General features: G+C 37.4%; 1 protein-coding gene and 1 pseudogene across 1 annotated transcript in view; both read right to left on the reverse strand.

Annotated features, from left to right (window-relative positions):
• The window catches only part of GNE (glucosamine (UDP-N-acetyl)-2-epimerase/N-acetylmannosamine kinase), an 84,723-nt gene extending 75,163 nt beyond the window's left edge, over positions 1–9,560 (reverse strand). The window contains exon 1 of the mRNA XM_021004600.2: positions 9,440–9,560. Coding sequence (XP_020860259.1) covers positions 9,440–9,490 — 51 coding nt within the window. The 5' untranslated portion in view covers positions 9,491–9,560. The remainder of the gene's footprint in view (positions 1–9,439) is intronic.
• Positions 9,561–15,497: 5,937 nt separating this feature from the next.
• LOC110220568 (general transcription factor IIF subunit 2 pseudogene) lies at positions 15,498–16,286 on the reverse strand (annotated as a pseudogene).
• Between the last annotated feature and the right edge of the window lie 1,936 nt (positions 16,287–18,222).

The raw sequence follows: 18,222 nt of genomic DNA on the forward strand, positions 1-18,222 counted from the left end.
GTAAATTCCCTTGATTTTATGGCTAATAGTACATTTGCTAGAAATGAGAGATGAATTGTGGAATGTTGGAGCAGAAAGGAAGGAAGGAAGGAGGCAAGTATTTAATGAAAGCCTGCTATATGCCACCATCATAAGCACTGTACAAATATTATCTTATTTGAGCCTGACAACAACTTGTGAAGCAGGTGCTATTATTATCATCTCCATTTTACGGTTGAGAAAAATGAGGCAAACAGAGCTTAAGTGACTTGTTCAGGGTCACTCAACTAGTAAGTGTCTGAATTTAGGTCGTCATGACTCCAGACCTAATACTCTCTCAACTATACCACCTAGCTGCCTCTATAAGGGACCTAATCCAACCCCTCCATTTTACAGATAAGGAAAATGAGGCTCAGATAGGCTAAGTTATTTGTCCAAGGTCATACAACTAATATGTAGCAGAGATAGAACTTGAACCAGAGTCTTCTGACTTGAAAATTGGTGTTCTTTCTATTGAGAATGTAGTTTTGGCTCACTATAGAGACAGCTAGGTGGCATAATGGATAAAGTACTGGATCTGGAGTCAAAAAGACTTAAATTCAAATCTGACCTCTGACACTTGCTAGCTGAGTAGCTCTGTCACTTAATCTCTGCCTCAGTTTCCTCAACTATAAAATGGTGATAGTAATAACATTTACCTCTTAGGGTTGTCATAAGGATCAAGCAAGATATTTGTAAAATGTTGAGCACAATGCCTGGCATGTAGTAGGCACTTCCCTTCACTATACATAAAAGTCCATTAATAAATAATTTATGATGTCAAGTCAGGGCTATAATCAATCTTACCTTTGCATTATCTATGATGATTTGGTTTGCTAAGCAAATGAATATACTAGCCTGGAAGGAAAACAACTGAATTTTAGAACTCTCCAGATCTATTTTTAAAAAGTTTATCCCAAAAATTTTATTACATATCATTAGCACATAGTTATACAAATTTTTCATAATTTGCCTAAAATTAGTCTATTTTTCCTCTTGTGCTTTATTACTAGTACCTTTTAATTTTTATACCCCGTACCTGTATCATATCTGTCATTATCACTCTCTGTGAAATTTGGTTGATTTCACTATATTTCCAGAGATAATTCAGAGTTCAGAAAAAGGAGAGGTAGGTTTTCATAGCCTAAAATTCTACAGGGGAAATTGGCCCAAAAAAATGAGTGGAACATTTTCAGGTAGAAAATTCTAGTGAGGAAGATTGATATGGATACATAAGGAACTCTTTTTTCCCCTCATTGTTAGTATTTTATTTTTTTTCCAGTTATATGTAAAGACAATTTTTAGCATTCATTTTTTCAAGATTTTGAGTTCCAAATTTTTCTCCCTCCCTCTCCTTAATATAGGTTATATATTTGCAATCATGTAAAACATATTTCCATATTAGTTACAGTTGTGAAAGAAGAAACAGACCAAAAGGGAAAAAAAACATGAAAAAAAAAGTAAATGAAAATAGTGTGCTTCGATCTGCATTCAGACTCCATTAGATCTTTCTCTGGATGTGGATAGCATTTTCCATCATGAGTCCTTTGTAGTTGTCATGGATCCTTGTATTGCTGAGAATGGATAAATCATTCATAATTGATCATCGCACAGTATTCCTGTTACTATGTACAATGTTGTTTTGGTTCTGCTCATTTCATTTCGCATCAGTTCATATAAGTCTTTCCAGGTTTTTCTGAAATCCACTCGCTCATCATTTCTTATAGCACAACAGTATTCCATTACATTCATATACCACAGCTTGTCCAGCCATTTCCCAATTGATGGGCATTCCCTCAATTTCCAATTCTTGGCCACCACAAAAAAAGCTGCTATAAATATTTTTGTACATGTGGGTCCTTTTCCCTTTTTTATGATCTCTTTGGGATACAACCCTAGAAGTGCTATTTTGCTGGGTCAAAGGGTATGAATAGTTTGCTTGCCCTTTGGGTATAGTTCAAAACTGCTCTCCAGAGTGGTTGGAGCAGTTCTTAATTCCACCAACAATGCATTAGTTTTCCAATTTTCCCACATCTTCTAGGGGATTGCTTTGTTATGCTCAAAATATCTTTGACACTGAGACCAGCTAGAAGCAGCCAGGGACTTCATCATCCCCAAAGCACTTAGAAACCATACCTTGAATAATATGGCATAGTGCTTGTTTTGTCAAAAACAAAATATACCAGCAAAATACTTTATTTTATAGTAATTAATGCCAGCTCAGATGGAGATTTGGGAAGAATTCTTTAAAGCAGGAGTTCTTAAACTGAGGTCAACCCTCAAGGAGTCAGTGGATAGATTTCAAGGGGGTTCATAAACTTGGATGGGAAAAAAAAAGTCTTTAGTTTCACTAACCTCTTAGTTCAAGATATGGTGCAGAAGAGGGGCAGACATGCCTGTTATTCGATTCCCCACAAGCTAATAAAGTATATAATAATCATATCACCTAAGCAAATTCATTTCCTATACATAGGATAGTGAATAAATACATACCATAATTTATATCTCTGAGATCTCACATTGATAAACCCTTGAGTCAAATAAGAACCTGGGTAGGATAAGCCTTATGAGGGAAGCATCCTGAGTTAAGCTATACTTGATCAGTCTCAGATGAAACAATCCTTGAGAATCTTGGGACTTATCTCCCTAGAAAGTTCCCTTCTTTTGTATGATCTCCATGGGAAATCCATTATATGTTGAATGATCTTCCTTAGGAATTAAGTTTTGAAAGGCAATTCTTTTTTCCTGTTGTCTACTCTCCTCTAATTAGGATTTATAATTTTATTAATTTTGAAAGATTATTTTAGTCCTCTGCTTTGATTATGATTTCTAGTAATTGTTTTGAATCACTGAATGACAAAATTTCAAAGTTACAACCAGTCTCGGCAGTCATCTAATGTAGAAACCAAAGCAATTCCCACTATATATATATATATACAACCAAAGGTCAAGAACATCAAGGGGATTAATGAAAACACACACACACACACACACACACACACACACACACACACAGAAAGAAGGCCTAGCCAAAGGAAGGAGGCCAGATCTCAAACGGTATTATAGAGCAGTAATCATCAAAACTCTCTGGTCCTGGCTAAGAAATAGAGCGGTAGATCAGTGGAATAGGTTAGGTACACAAGACACAGTAAATGACTATAGTAACCTAATGCTTGAATAAACCCAATATCTTGGGATAAGAACTCACTATTTGACAAAAACTGCTGGGAAAACTGGAAAAACAAGAGATAGAGAATGTTATAAAATATAAAATAGATAATTTTGATTATATTAAATTTTAAAGTTTTTGCACAAACAAAACCAATGCAACCAAGATTAGAAGGAAAGCAGAAATCTTTACATATAAATAAAATACATAAAAATAATCTTTACAGCAAGTGTCTCTGATAAAAGTATTATTTCTCAAATATATAGAGAACTGAGTCAAAGTTATAAGAATACAAGTCATTCCCCAATTGATAAATGGTCAAAGGATATGAAAAGGCATTTTTCAGATGAAGAAATCAAAGCTATGTATAGTCATATGAAGAAGTGCTTTAGATCACTTTTGATTAAAGAAATGCAAATTAAAACAACTCTGAGGTACCACCTCATACCTATCAGATTGGTTAACATGACAAAAAAGGAAAATGATGAATGTTGGATAGGGTGTTGGAAAATTGGGACAGTAATGTTCTGTTGGTGGAGTTGTGAACTGACCCAACCTTTCTGGAGAGCAATTTGGAACTATACCCAAAGGGCAACCAAACTGTGTGTATCCTTTAATCTAGCAATACTGCTACTAGGTCTGTATCCCAAAGAGATGAACTGATGCTGAATGAAGTGAGAAGATGAACATTGTATACAGCAACAGCAACATTGTGCAATGATTAACTATGATAGACTTAGCTCTTCTCTGCAATACAATGATTCAAGGTAATTCCAAAAGACTCATGGTGAAAAATGCTGCCCACATCCAGAGAAAGAATGATGGAGTCTGAATGCAGAACAAAGCATACTATTTTCATTTTGTTTTTTCTTTCTCTTTTTTTTCCAATTTTGTTCTGATTCTTCTTTCACAACATGACTAATGTGGAAATATGTTTAATATGATTATACAAGTATAACCCATATCAGATTGCTTGCTGTCTTGGGGAGGGAGGAGGGAGAAAAATTTGGAACTCAAAATTGAACAAAAATGAATGTGGAGGGGGCAGCTAGGTGGTGCAGTGGATAGAGAACCCACCCTGGATTCAGGAGGATCTGAGTTCAAATCCAGCCTCATACATATAACACTTACTAGCTGTGTGACCCTGGGTAAGTCACTTAACCACATTGCCTAGCCAAAAATAAAAAATTTAAATTTAAAAAAAATAAATGTTGAAAACTATCCTTAAATGTAATTGGGGGGAAAATACTATTAAGGAAAAAAAAGACAATACAGTTGAGGAAACAAAGGTCTAAAGAGGTTAGGTGACTTTCCCAAGGTGACACAAGTAGTAATTTGCAACCATACTTCTCAGTTTTCTTTCCTGTACTCAAACTACCTACCATAGTCTGACTAGGAGGCAGCTAGGTGGTGGTCTAATGGATAGAGCATTTCAGCTTAGAGTCAAGAAAGTCTAGATTTGAATCCTGTCTTGAGTGCCTATCATCTGTATGATGCTGGGTAAGTAAATTAAATTCAATTTCCTCATCTGTAAAATAAGGATAATAAAGTTCTCAGAAGAGTTATTGTGGGAATCAAATGAAAAAAAATAGCAATCCCCTTATTGAACCTTGAGTAGGAAAAGCTAATGAGACAAAAGACTTCCTAGTTTACCATCACAGAAGTATCTGTCTGAGAGGGGAAGACCCTCAGAGTTTCTGACCGGAACAGAAAACAGTGGCTATTTGTAGTCACTCTAAGTGACTAAAACCCAGCAACAAAGGCTTGGGCTGGGTCTATTATTGACCATTCAATGAAAGCCAGAGTGATTTGGCTTAAAGGCATAGTCAAATAGCTCCATTTGAATCACATGGGCTTTTTTTTTTTTAGGCAATTGGGGTTAAGTGACTTGCCCAGGATCACACAGCTAGTAAGTGTTATTGTGTCTGAGGCCAGATTTGAACTCAGGTACTCCTGAATCCAGGGCCGGTGCTCTATCCACTGCGCCATCTAGCAGCCCCTAACATGGCCTTTTTAAAAGCCTGTTTTTTCAGAGCTATACTTCAAGAAACCATAAACGAAAACTGTACAGGAGAAAGAATAAATTGTCCCAGCTTTCTGGAAAATAATAACAAATAAATAGAATTTTTTTTAAGTCTAGGTTCCAAACATCTTACCAAAATTTAAGCCATCAAAATTATGTTCCTTTGGACAAAGCACCCATATGTAAGGGCATGACACCTCAAGTAGAGAAAGTGACCACATGTAGCAAGGGGAAAAAAAAGGAGAAGGAAAAGAGGTATCATTGGTCCTCTTCGAGAACAAAGGATACAACAAGAAACAGGAAAAGCTGATGATTCAGTTTAGTTTTAAAAGGGAGCATGAAAGTGGATAGAGCTCTGGCCTTGGAGTCAGGAGGACCTGGGTTCAAATCTGGACTCAGATACTTGACACTTACTAGCTGTGTGACCCTGGGCAAGTCACTTAACCCCGACTGCCTCACAAAAAAAAAAAGAGCTGGGGGGGATGGAGAGTGGGCCACCTTCAGCTTTTATTTTTCTTCTAGGCTATAGAGCATGTGAATATACTTCAAGCCTCATGCTGGAGGGATGGGGAAAGCATTGGATGCCCTTTTTCCACCTCAGTCATATAGCAACTGTTCCCCCATCACAGCTAAAGCTGAGAGGCTCTGTCAGATAAGCTTGTAAGTTTCTTTTCTGAGGATAGGTAATCAGACATCAGCCTCAAGGGAAGACAAGTCCAGGCTTGGAGATGACATGAGTTTACATATATGGAGTTCGTAGGTCCAGCACGTGGAAGTGACTGGAGGCAAAGGAAGTTTCTGCATTGATAAACATGATCGGCGACAGGAGGAGCCCAAGACACAGTGTGACTGGCCAAGAGACACAAACTTGAAGGAGATCATTCAGAAACGGAGTGAAACATAGCAGTACTTCATGGTTCCACAAACTGATTCGTGTTCTGATAAATTTACGTTCCAATCTCCTAGCAGAGTGTAAGAGTAGTTAGCAATACCACTTATTTAAATTTCCGTCAGTGAGTGCTGAGTAGATACAAGTTACTGAATCCTGTTTTAAGTCTTTCAGTCAATTCGAGCTTGCATGTTTTGTGCTTAGCATTCCTTTCAGTGTAGGAAATAAATAACTCTCCCATACTTGATTTTATTGTACTGTGAGTACCCTTCTACGCCCCTCTTTGGTAGCCTTGACATCAAACCTCAGCATGAAGTAATTCTTTTCCCTCATAGATACTGAAGGTGGGGTTTTAATGAGTCAAAGAGCATAAGAAAAGGGAGCCTCACTCTTCTCATTAGAGGCCAGGCTCCCCAAGGACTTAATTTAATGTGGACGATATGTATGGCTTCAGTGAAAGGGACGTCTCAATGGAGAGAGAGAAGGTACAACATCCTAGGTCCAGTGGGTCAGCAATAGGTTCTTATTGTTAGATTAACATGCAGATAGCATTAGAATGTCTTTTAAATTTACATATTTTATCATCATAAAGGATAACTTATAAGAATCGAGAAGGCTTATAAAACTGCTTCAAGTTACAGAATTTCAAGAAGTACATCAAATCATCCAAGTTAAAAAATTTTGTTAGAAAAATAGCATTCTCAGTCACCTTCAGCACCTATGGTTAGAAAAATTTACCAATATGCAATTATGCTCTATTGCCACTAGATGGCATATGTCTAAATGTGGTATCATACTCTTAAGTTTAAAAAAACAGCAACCCTTCTTTGGGTTCTACGCAGCAGTATCATCACAATTTCATGTAGAACATTTAGCTAACTTTAAAAGGACTGAACTTTAGGATAGTCTTATATTTCTAATTACAAACCAAACTTTATTTGCTTGTCAAGGCAAGTTCATTAAGGATTCTACTTTACAATGCCTTAATTGTTGGCCTTATCTGAGTTACGGTATTTTAAGAGTTTTAAGAGTATGTTGTTTCATACTAGATAATTTAGACTTTTTACATATTTAACTAATCATCCAATTAACCTGAATTAGGCTTATGAGTTTTATTTATCTAAAATAATAATATATGTACGATTCCCTGAGAGAAAGCAGTACCAATTAACTGGTCACTGTTTTTTTTTTTTTTAGCACAAGGAGTTTTCATTTGAATTTTATTCGGTCACTAATCCTATGTGAACTTGCTCTTCTGGTAATATCTGATTCTAATTAAAGGTGCAACTCACTGAAAAACAGTAACAAAGAATTGGAGCATCATTTCCAATGAACCGAATGTATTTGGTTGCCTGCCCCCATTTCATCCTGCTTTTCTTACTCTAACATTCTGCATAGAGTGTTCCGAAGAAATTCTTGTTAAGCAGGATCAAGAGTTGGGAGGAGAGAGGTTTAATCTATAATAGAACTCCATACATGGAGGATATGTCGTAGTTATGACTGTGTTAAGTCAACCTTTTGAAGCTAAAAATCATTAGGACAATTAGTCATGTCTGCCGTAACCAATTCAGTTAATCCATAAGTAATAAAACTAGCTAGTATTTATATAGTACTTTAAAGTTTGCAAAATACTGTACAAATATTATCTCATTTTATTCTCACAACAACCTTGGGAGGTAGGTATTATTATTATCTTCATTTTACAGATAAGGAAACTGAGGCACAGAGAGGATGTGACTTGCCCAGGGTCACATAGCTATCAAGGCGGTCAGATTTCAACTTAGGTCCTCTTAAATTCAGGTCCTGTACTCTTTCCATAGCCGTTTAGTTGCCTCCAAAATGTGCCCATGTTGGGCTAGGTGGTAGGAAAGATCATCTGTCTGTCATGGAATCCATTGGCATGTAAACTTTTTGAAAGTAGTGATTGCTACATTTTTGGCTTTGTGTCTCCAGTGACTGACATAGTGCCTAGCACATTGTAATGCACTTTTTGCTTGTTGATTAGTTTGATTAGTGTAACTGATTAGTTAATTGGTTAGATTAGTTGACCGATAAGAAAAAACGCTTTCAACAGTGTATAACAAGGTGGAATTTAATTTAATGTTGAATAGTTTGGTGCTTATTATAAGCCATCAGTAGTTCAGAGACAAAAAAAAATAACAATATAGCATGAAATAGGGAGCATTTTATGAAGAAAGTGAAGCCTAAGCAGGCTTTAAATTATCAGTAGGATTTTTAGATAGGTGGAGAGGAAAAGGGAATTTCAAGAAGAGGGAAGAAATATAATCAAAGACACAGATGTCAGAAGAGCTTAGCTTACAAGAGGAGGGTTTATGCTGAGAAAAAAGTGAAACATAAAAGCAAGATAAGTAGCATGGAGCATAGCTGAAAAGTTTTGAAAGTCGGGGAAGGGATAATACTAGGAGTCTCAGATGGGGTGTCAGAAACCCTTAACCTGAGTGAAGATTTTAAGTGCTAGTGTTGCTATGACATAAAAAACAAAATGTCATTGAAAAAGATAAATATGCAAATATGGAGACATATAAACTTCCATGACACGAAGTAACTAAAAGTAGACAAAGAAAGATTCGGTCAGATTGAACATCATCTATATGCCATTCATTAACTGTCGATATCACATGCAATTCTTTCTACAAGAACTCAAATTAGTCATTTCCTAAAACATACCAAAAGTGTGGGGTTCATTAATACCCCAAGAGAATAACAATTTACCAGCTAATAATACATTTACCAGCAGAACTGTTCTGGTCTCTATCTGGCTTCTATAAATTAACACTAAGCTAGGAGTTTTCTCTGATTTGATCAAGCAGGATTCTGATTGCAGGTGGGGGTGGTATTAAAATAGACTGCAATTCAGAAATTCAGAAAAACAAATCTGATAAGAGTAAATATCAGAAACCAAGCAGAAGGGGAAAACCAAGAAAAAAATGAAAAGAAGCTCTGATAAACATTCCACCATCTGGAAACAAATACCATTCCTTTAGCTTCTATTGTACTAAGGAAGAGGGTAAACAAAAATTAAGCTCCATTGCATGTTGTACTTCATTCTTTTCTGTCAGGATGGCAAGGGAATAGGAAAGAGTTCATTTTAAGCTCTCATTCTAGGCATGCTAAGCGACCATTAGTTTCAGCACAGTAGTTTGGTAAAGAACAGTATGTAGAATGCCTACCCTTTCTCCCATTTTAGCAATAAAATAACTCTTGGAGAAAATGGCAGATTTAAAACAAAAGCTTGCCTCTTCCTCTTGATAGTGTCACCTTTTTTTTTTCTGCTTCAGTTTCAGAAACAAAGGCTCTAGCGAATCACAGGCTCACTTACGTGAGGTCCCCAAAAGCTCTTCTCCTTGTAACGATGTACATGAGTTTCCATCCTGCAGCCTAGTCTTTGTGCTCTACGGTAAGCTTCTAATTAATCAGCAGAGCAGTTGTTCCTCTGGGTTCAGCTGTCACAGAAGAATAGTCATTGATAGGCACCTGAATGCCATTCTAATCCTTAGGCTCCACCCCCTCTGAAAAGAAAGGGGGAAAAAAATCTGGCTTTGAGCCGTTCCTGAATTCCTGGACAGTAGCTTAGAGCTAGGAGGATACTGCCTGATTGTGACTTCTCTTCCTGATTGTACTTCCTTATTGAGATGGTATTATTTTTCCACTAAGAAAATATTGACTCTTCTCCTGAGTCACATGGAAGAATCCAAAATCAAACCCTCAAATGTCTTTCCCACTGAGACTCCATATACTGAATAATTACTACAGGCACAGCAGAGTACTAGACACTATGAAAGATTGAACCAACTCAATTCAATTACACATTATTTGTTTATATTTACTTATAGAGTCTATCAGGTTCTAGATATATGTATATTATAGACTATAGTATTGCCTCTAATAATACTTACATTGCCTATTTATTGATAGACTGTGTGCAGAGACTTTGAAGGGTGCTGGGGGAGATACAAAGGTTAAATAAGATACAGTCCCTAGCCAAGAAAGAAAACCCCAAATGCAGTCATGAAGAGTCAGGCACAAGTAAACACAAATAGATCCATTACAGTTAATTGTTTATATGTGGTATCCCTCTATTAGCCTATAATTAGGCTATCTAGGCAATGGGGTTAAGTGACTTGCCCTGGGTTACAAAGCTAATAAGTATCAAGTATCTGAGGCTGTATTTGAACTCAGGTCCTCCTGACTCTAAAGGCCGGAGCTCTAGCCAATGCACCACCTAGCTGCCCCCTATTTGGGGTTTTCTTGGCAAAGATACTGTAGTGGTTTGCCATTTCCTTCTCCAGCTCCTTTTACAGATGAGAAAACCAAGGCAAACAGGGTTAAGTGACTTACCCAGGGTCACACAACTATTGAGCATCTGAGGCCAGATTTGAACTCAATCTTAGATGCATCCTCCTGACTGCAGGCCCAGCATCCTACCCATTGTGCCACCTAGCTGAAATCCCACTTATAATTAAGCCTCTACTCTCCAGAGAATCACAAAGATACCAGTAACCCTGAACAAAGGGTAGGAAAGAGAGAGTGAAGATTAAGCTTTATATATCATTTCCCTTTCTTTTGTATGTGAATACTTGGGCACTTCACCAGCCTAAATTGGCCTTTTCTCTCATACGTACATACCTTTGTCTCCTCTCAGGAAAAAGTGTAGCTAAAAGGATTTTACCTCTGTGCAGAAAATATTGTCTGTGTTCTTCACGACATTATGGTGTTCTGTTTAAATGTATTTCAGAAGTTAAATTCTGGTATAGACTGAGATTATAGTAGTTACAAGCTCATTTAACTGAAAATTGACAGAGTCAGAGTCCAGATTGTAAAAACGTCAGGGAGACTATTAGGGATAGTAATTTGTTGTTCAGTCCTGTCCAGCTCTTTGTGATCCCATTTGGGGTTTTCTTGGCAGAGATACTGGAGTGGTTATCCATTTCCTTCTCCAGCTCATTTTACAGATGAAGAACTGAGGAAAACAATTAAGTGATTTGCCCAGGGTCACACAGCTATTGAGTGTCTGAGGCTAGATTTGAACTTAGCAAGACAAGTCTCCCTGACTTCAGGCCCAAAGCTCTATCCACTGCACTGCCTAGCTGCCTTAGGTATGCAACCAATCTAAGATTCCCTACTGCTCTAACACTCTATAATCTATAATAATCTAGTTATATTGGAGGGTTAGATTGGGGGCTGAATCAGGTTACCAAGTGCGTGAACCATAGGAATATCTCCTAGAAATATGCAAACTTGTAGCCAATGAGGAACTAAATCAGTACATCATTAAGTGTAGATGGGAGTGGGAGGTGAAATGAGCATTCTGAACCCCACTCTTACCTGGAAGAAAGAGGAACAAGAAAATAAGTTTAAAGAAATAAGTAAGGAGAGAGAGAAACAAAAACAGAGAGAGACATATATACAGAGACAGAGATAGAGGCAGAGAAGACAGAATAAGAAATTAAATTCAAGAACATGAGATAAGGCAGGATACATGGTAAGGGCAGAAAAGTTTGTGGAAGACTAGGACCAAACCAATGAATTGTGAGGACCAAGTGCTGACTTCAAAGGGGAAGGTCAGACAATGGTCATTTCTCATGTTTAGGAAGTTTTTCCTTATGTTGAGCTGAAACTTGCCTCTCTTTAACTTCTACTCACTGAGCCTAATACCTTCTGCAGTGAAGCAAAACAAGTATGTATAATATTTCTTTCACATGAAAACCCCTCAAATAATTGAAGATTATTATATCATGTTAGATTATGTTAGATTATATCATGTTCCCCTCCCCCATCCAATCCCAACTATCCTTTTTTCCAGGCTAAACGCTTACAGTTCCTTCACCTATCTCTCGTATGGTTTAATTTTCTGCTTGTTCAGCATTTAGTCCTGCCCATTCTAGTCTGTGTGGATTAAAAAATAATAATAATAATACCTCATAAGAAGGCTCTTCAAATAAAAACAAAAAAAGGTTGGGATGAAGTAGAAAGGGGAGATGTATAATTGCAATTTTAAATGTTCTGGAAAAAAGGGAAGCAAGGTTTTTGTCTTCCAGTAACCCTAACTTTATATTTGATTCAATTCAACAAACATTTATTAAGCACAAAACACTGTTCTAAGCATTAAGAATACAAAGATGAAAATGAAAGAGTTTCTGTCCTCAAGAAATTTATTACTTGGGGAAGGGGGAAGATACAATATGTACATATGTAAACATATATGACATATATCCAAAAATAATGCAAAGTTGTTTCAAGAAGGAGAGAACACAGATACGTAGGTGGAGTGGTGGTGGTTTGAAAAGGCCTCACGTAAGAAATGGTGCCTGAGCTGTGCTTGGAGGTGAGGAGAAGAGTGATAGAATAAGGTGGATAGATAGAATAAGGAAACAAGACATTTATGAATGAGAGATTAGATTTTAGGTTAGTCTAGCAGAAGAAAGGAGCAAGGAGGGAGAATGAAGTAAATTAATTCTTCTTTGAAAAGGAATCCATAAAAGAACTTTACTCATTAAGAGAGTGGATGAGGTAGAATGGGGCAAGGGTAGAGTTAATAGAGGAAAATAAATAATAGGAAAGAGAATAATAAAGTAAATTCAATGAAGCTGGGATTGAGCAGGGTAAGAGGGCAAAAGGAGGAAAAGTCTGTGGGAGAAGACTGGGACTAAATAAAAATAAATAAAATTAATTGCAGAGACAAAGTACTGACTTAAAAGAAGGGGGGGGAAGGGTGAGTCAGTACAAAAGAATTAAGGGCAAGAAAGCACAAACTTAACAATTATACTTCAAATATGTGAATGGAACTTTTCCTCAAAATGGAAGAGACTGTCAGAGCTGATAAAAAAATCCCAAATTTCTTTATACAAGAAAAACATCAAAAATAGAAACAATAGAGTGAAAATGAGGACATTTGTAAATTTTCTGTGCTTTAGACAATTCCAAAGAAGCAGAACTTGTAAAAAATTATTTCAATTAAGGCAACAGTAAAAATTCTTTATGTCAAGAAAGAGAAAAAAAACCTATATTATTCTTAAGGGCTCCATAAACCAAAATCAGGGAAGGATAAAGCACAGAAAGAAAAATAAAGACCAATTTTACTAATGCATACTGAAGCAATACTTTTAAATAAAAACTCAGCAAAGATACTATATATATCTTTCATACAGTAATATACCCCAAAAACTACTCACTTTGACCAAGTTGGATTTATACTAGGAATGCAAAGATAGTTCAACATAAATAAAACAATTAACTTAATAATCACATAATTATATCAATACATGGAGAAAATACTTTCATCAAAATCTAGACACAATATATGTTTTTTAAAAATGAAAAAAAAAACACCAGCAAAGAAAGGTTTTTGAATATGATCAAAATTTTATTTCTAATATCAAGATCTAATATTATTTGCAATGGAGAAACACTGGAAGTTTTCCCAATAAGTACTGGGATAAAGCAAGGAGAGCCCCTCCATTATTTCACATCATTCTAGCAAAATATCAAGAGAAAAATTAAATGTATAAACACAACAACAACGTAATACCTAGCATTTATATTGTGCTTCAAGGTTTTCAAAATTTTGTGTGTGTGTGTGTGTGTGTGTGTGTGTCTACATACACACATATTAGCAAAGAATTATCTGGCTCTAACCTTGAAGGAGCTTACTATCTATTCTTTGGATTTGTGGAGTGGAATCTTATGCTGTGATCAGGCTTTTTCCCTGAAAGAAAATTGAGTTTTTTCTCTGGAACACATCAATCATCTCCCTATTTCTACTCATAGAGGCTGAGTAGCATGGCACACAATGCCTCAGGGAAACTTACTGTTATAACAGTATAAAAATATCTCAGCTGAAGGATACACTGAGGGGCCTTCACTGCAGGACTGAAGAGCTGCACTCACAAACTCCATCTGGCTCTTTCCTCACATCTAAGCTCTCTGGTTTCTTAAATATGCCAAACTTGTTTTCACTTTTAACTTTTCTGTACTGCAATAGCCCAGGGCAGAAATACCTAGGCAATCTGGCAGCTTTGTGACAAGTAAGGGTGGGGAAAAGAGTAGAGGATAAAGCTTAATCTTGCTGAACAAACACCTGGAGCTTCCTCATCTTCAAAAACAATGAACTTAGCTACTTGGAATAACTACTCTTACTGTATAGTTCTTGTAGCTCTATTTTTCACCTGTAAGCCTCTTCCTATAAATATTTCATATAGTTAATGAAAATGTTGTGGGAATGCAGGACAGCACCTGTGCCCTGAAAATAAACATTTCTGCTACTTGGGTATTTACATATCTTTTCAGATATTTTCTTTAGGTTCCTTAAGAACGAGACATTTTGATCTCTGTCAGAATTGCAGAAGAGATTTCCTAAAGCTGACCTTAAATAAAAATGGAATGCCAGGAAAGAAGGTTCACAATTTCAGCAGCTGGTAATTGTTTGGTTATCTTAACTGAGCTAAACTCTAAGGTCGCATCCCTGAAGATTTAAATGCCTTCTCAATAGGACAGTGGTAGCAGGATAGGAAGACAAGAATAGACAGTTTCATTCTTTTAAGTAGCCACTGAGTCATCTAATGGGAAGGAGTTGCCATAGGTATAATTAAAACGCTAAAATGAATTTGTGTATATAACAAAATAATTAAATGAAGCTGACATGCAATGGAGCTTGTTGAGAGGGAAGTCTAGATTCAAGCATGGAAAAGAGATTAAATTAGTGAGAAGCTTGGGTGGATGGGTATTAATGAAATATATTCAGGGGTCAGGATTCTGAGTGTGTAGAGAAATTATTATTTTTTTTTACAAATTAAAATGACCTCTTTTATTGATACATTTAAACCTAAAACATGATCACAATAAAAAACCTTAACAGCTAACTTTGTTCTTCAGCATGTTTTAGAATGGAGAAGTCTTGCTTTTTTCGTTCAGGAGACAATGGTTGCCTCCCCTTTCCTTTGGTTTATGCTGGTCTTTATTTTAAATCAATTGTCCACTGTGGGCAGGAAAAGACAGAGCTTCGTTCGACAAGACATTTGCTATTAATTCAAGTCTCTCTACAGTGTTAGAAAACCTTTTCTTATTTTACATTTTAACCTTTCCTTATTTTACATTTTAAGGTCAATAATTGAAAATAAAACCAACTTTAAAGCAAAGCAATCCCTTGCATTGGCTTATTACAAATTTCTTTTATAAATAACTTCCCTCCCCCAAACTTTAGAAACTTTATTAAAAACAAAACAAAACAAAAAAACAAAAAAGTGAAGCTGGAGGAATTAAAATATACTGTGTCACTCTACTCTCTTAACAGTCTGCTCCAGGGCAGCTGCAGGGCTTGCTCAGGACAGTCACAAGCCACCCCATCACCAGCTCCTTGCTGGCAGACAGACCAGGTCTTCCTAATCACTCTCATCTTCTCCTTGGTAATATCTGTACTCTTGCTTCAGTTCCCAGGTGTTTTTGTGGGTCCCCTTAACGTTGTAAATGCCTATTTCTCTCAAGATCTCCTTCAGGTATATCACAGGCTGCTTGGTGATGTCCACTAACTCCTTAATGTTGTAATACTGATGTTTTTCAAAAGCCGAAAACAACATATCCAAAACCTGTTGCTTATCAGCTCTGAATCGCTTTCCATCTTCTTTCTTTTTCTTCTCATATTCAATACTGTATTGATGCTTAGCCACTGGTTTAAAATTGGTTGTAACAACTTTGTGCAGCTGTTGCGATACTCTTACAGGTTTTGAAGATTCTTCTATTTGTAACCTCTTCAGTCTCATATAGTTTTCACCGGCAGCAGGTCTGCATTCAGCACGCTGTACCACTATTCCTTCCAATGAAAGTTTATCATTATGACTGCTCTCAGAATTTTCTCCAGGCTGGCCTTCTGACGAGCTCTCCGTGAAGACTGTTAACATCTGTCCCTCCACGCTTTGCAAGAGAAATGAATGTTCTCTAGGAGCACTGACAGAAGCAGGTTTTCCACCAAAATCGTGGATATTTGCAAGCTCCTCATTCAAAGTAAAAGATACCTCGGTCCTTCCTTGATTCTTTGCAATTCTCAGCTTTCCTACTTCTCCTCTTCCTGAAGCTTTGGCCCACTGCTGAGACAAGTACTTGGGGACCTTCACGAGCCACACTCCGGTGTTTTGTTTGGCGCCGGTCAAGTTGAGCTCACCGTGCTCGGCCATCGCTCTGCGCCGACGAGGCCACCGGTGGAGGAGAGGGAAGAGCGGGTTCGGGACCGAGGAGCGGAGGAGCGGAGGTGCGGGGGTGCGGGGGTGCGGGGGTGCGGGGGTGCGGGGGTGCGGGGGTGCGGGGATCCGGAGGATCGTGCTGCTTCTAAACCTGGCTTGAGTTTAATCTACTCAAACTGAAGTTTATAAACCTTTAAACCCTCTGCTTCTTCCTTCTCAAACCAGCTGTTATTAAATCACTTGAGTTCACATCTCATGCAAAAAGAACTACTTACTGTAAGTAGAAGTCAATTTAGTAAGTCAACTAGAATTTATTAAGCACCTACTATGTGCTGAGTACGTGTTAAGGGTGGAGGATACAAAGAAGGGGAGGGAGGTCCGGGAGGGGGCGGCTTCAGCATCATCTGCATTGCTCCAAAGGGAAGAGAAATTACTGAAATAACATGTAGCTACTTCTAAATTCTTAAGGCCTGGTTTGAGTTTCATCTAATCAAACTTAAGTTTATGAATCTTTAATCCCTCTGGTTCTTCCTTCTCAGACCAGTTGTTATTAAATCATTTGAGTTCACACCTCATGCAAAAAGAACTACTTGCTGTAAATAGAAGTGAATTTAGTAAGTAAACGAGCATTTATTAAGCACCTACTATGTGCTGAGTACTGTGTTAAGTGCTGAGGATACAAAGAAATTTAAAAAAAACAAACAAACCCAGTTCATGTTCTCAAGAAGCTTACAATCTAATGGCAGAAATAGCAGGCAAGCAACTATATTTTGTTGTTCAGTTATTTCAGCCCTTCATGGCCTCATTTGGGCTTTTCTTGGGAAAGATACTAAAGTGGTTTGCCATTTCCTTCTTCAGCTCATTTTACAGATGAGGAAACTGAGGGGTAAGTGATTTGCCCAAGGTTACACAACTAGTACATATGTGAGGCTGGTTTTGAACTCAGGAAGTTGAGTCTTCCTGACTCCAGGCCTGGTACTCTATCCACTGTACCACCTAGCTGCAAGCAACTATGTACAAACATGATATATACAAGATAAATTGGAGATAATCTCAGAGGGAAGGCATTAAGATTAAGGCATCATGGGAGAATCGTCTCAAAGAAGGTAAAAGTTTAAATGAGACTTGAAGGAAGCTAGGGAAGCTAAGAGTCAGAAATGAAGAGTGGAAAATATTACAAGAATGAGGGGATAGCCAGTGGAAATGTCCAGAGTTGGTAGATAGAATGTCTTATTCAAAGAACAGCAAGGAGGCTAGTGTCACTGGACTGAAGAATATGTGAAGGTGAATAAGGTGTAAGAAAACTAGAAAGGTAGGAAGAGGTGAGGTTATGAAGAGTTTTGAAAGGCAGAGGATTTTATATTTAATCCTAGTGCTATTAGGGAGTCACTGGAATTTACTAAATAGGGAGGTGATATAGTCAGATGATTAATTTGACATTTAATGCAGTATGGTTTGGAATGGGGAGAGACTTGAGGCAGAGAGACCAAGTAGCGACTATTGAAACAGTCCAGGCGTAAGATGAGGAGGGTCTGTACCAGGGTGATAGCACAGTCCGAGGAGAAAAGGGGGCATATATTAGTGAAGACAGCTATGATAGGACTTGACCACTTATTGGAAATGGAGGGTGAGAGAGAGTGAGGAACCATCACTTTCACTCATAGAGTCAAATGGATCTTGATCTTGTTGATTTGGGATGATGCAACCCCACCCTCCCTTCCATCCATACCTACTCATCCTGTGTGATTCTTTTTCATATCCTCCCATAAATTTGTCATTGGGACCTACCCAGTGTGCCACAGGTCTTCCCGGATTTCAAGCTCTTGGGACTGTCCACCAGTTATAGCTGCCTCCTACCATGTGATGACCTTTTCTTTTTATTTCATACATTTCTCTGATAATAATCTTTACTGAGGGGTGGAGCCAAGAT

Source organism: Phascolarctos cinereus, unplaced genomic scaffold (assembly GCF_003287225.1).
Source record: "Phascolarctos cinereus isolate Bilbo 61053 unplaced genomic scaffold, phaCin_HiC Scaffold_4;HRSCAF=312, whole genome shotgun sequence".
Taxonomy (NCBI): Eukaryota; Metazoa; Chordata; class Mammalia; order Diprotodontia; family Phascolarctidae; genus Phascolarctos; species Phascolarctos cinereus.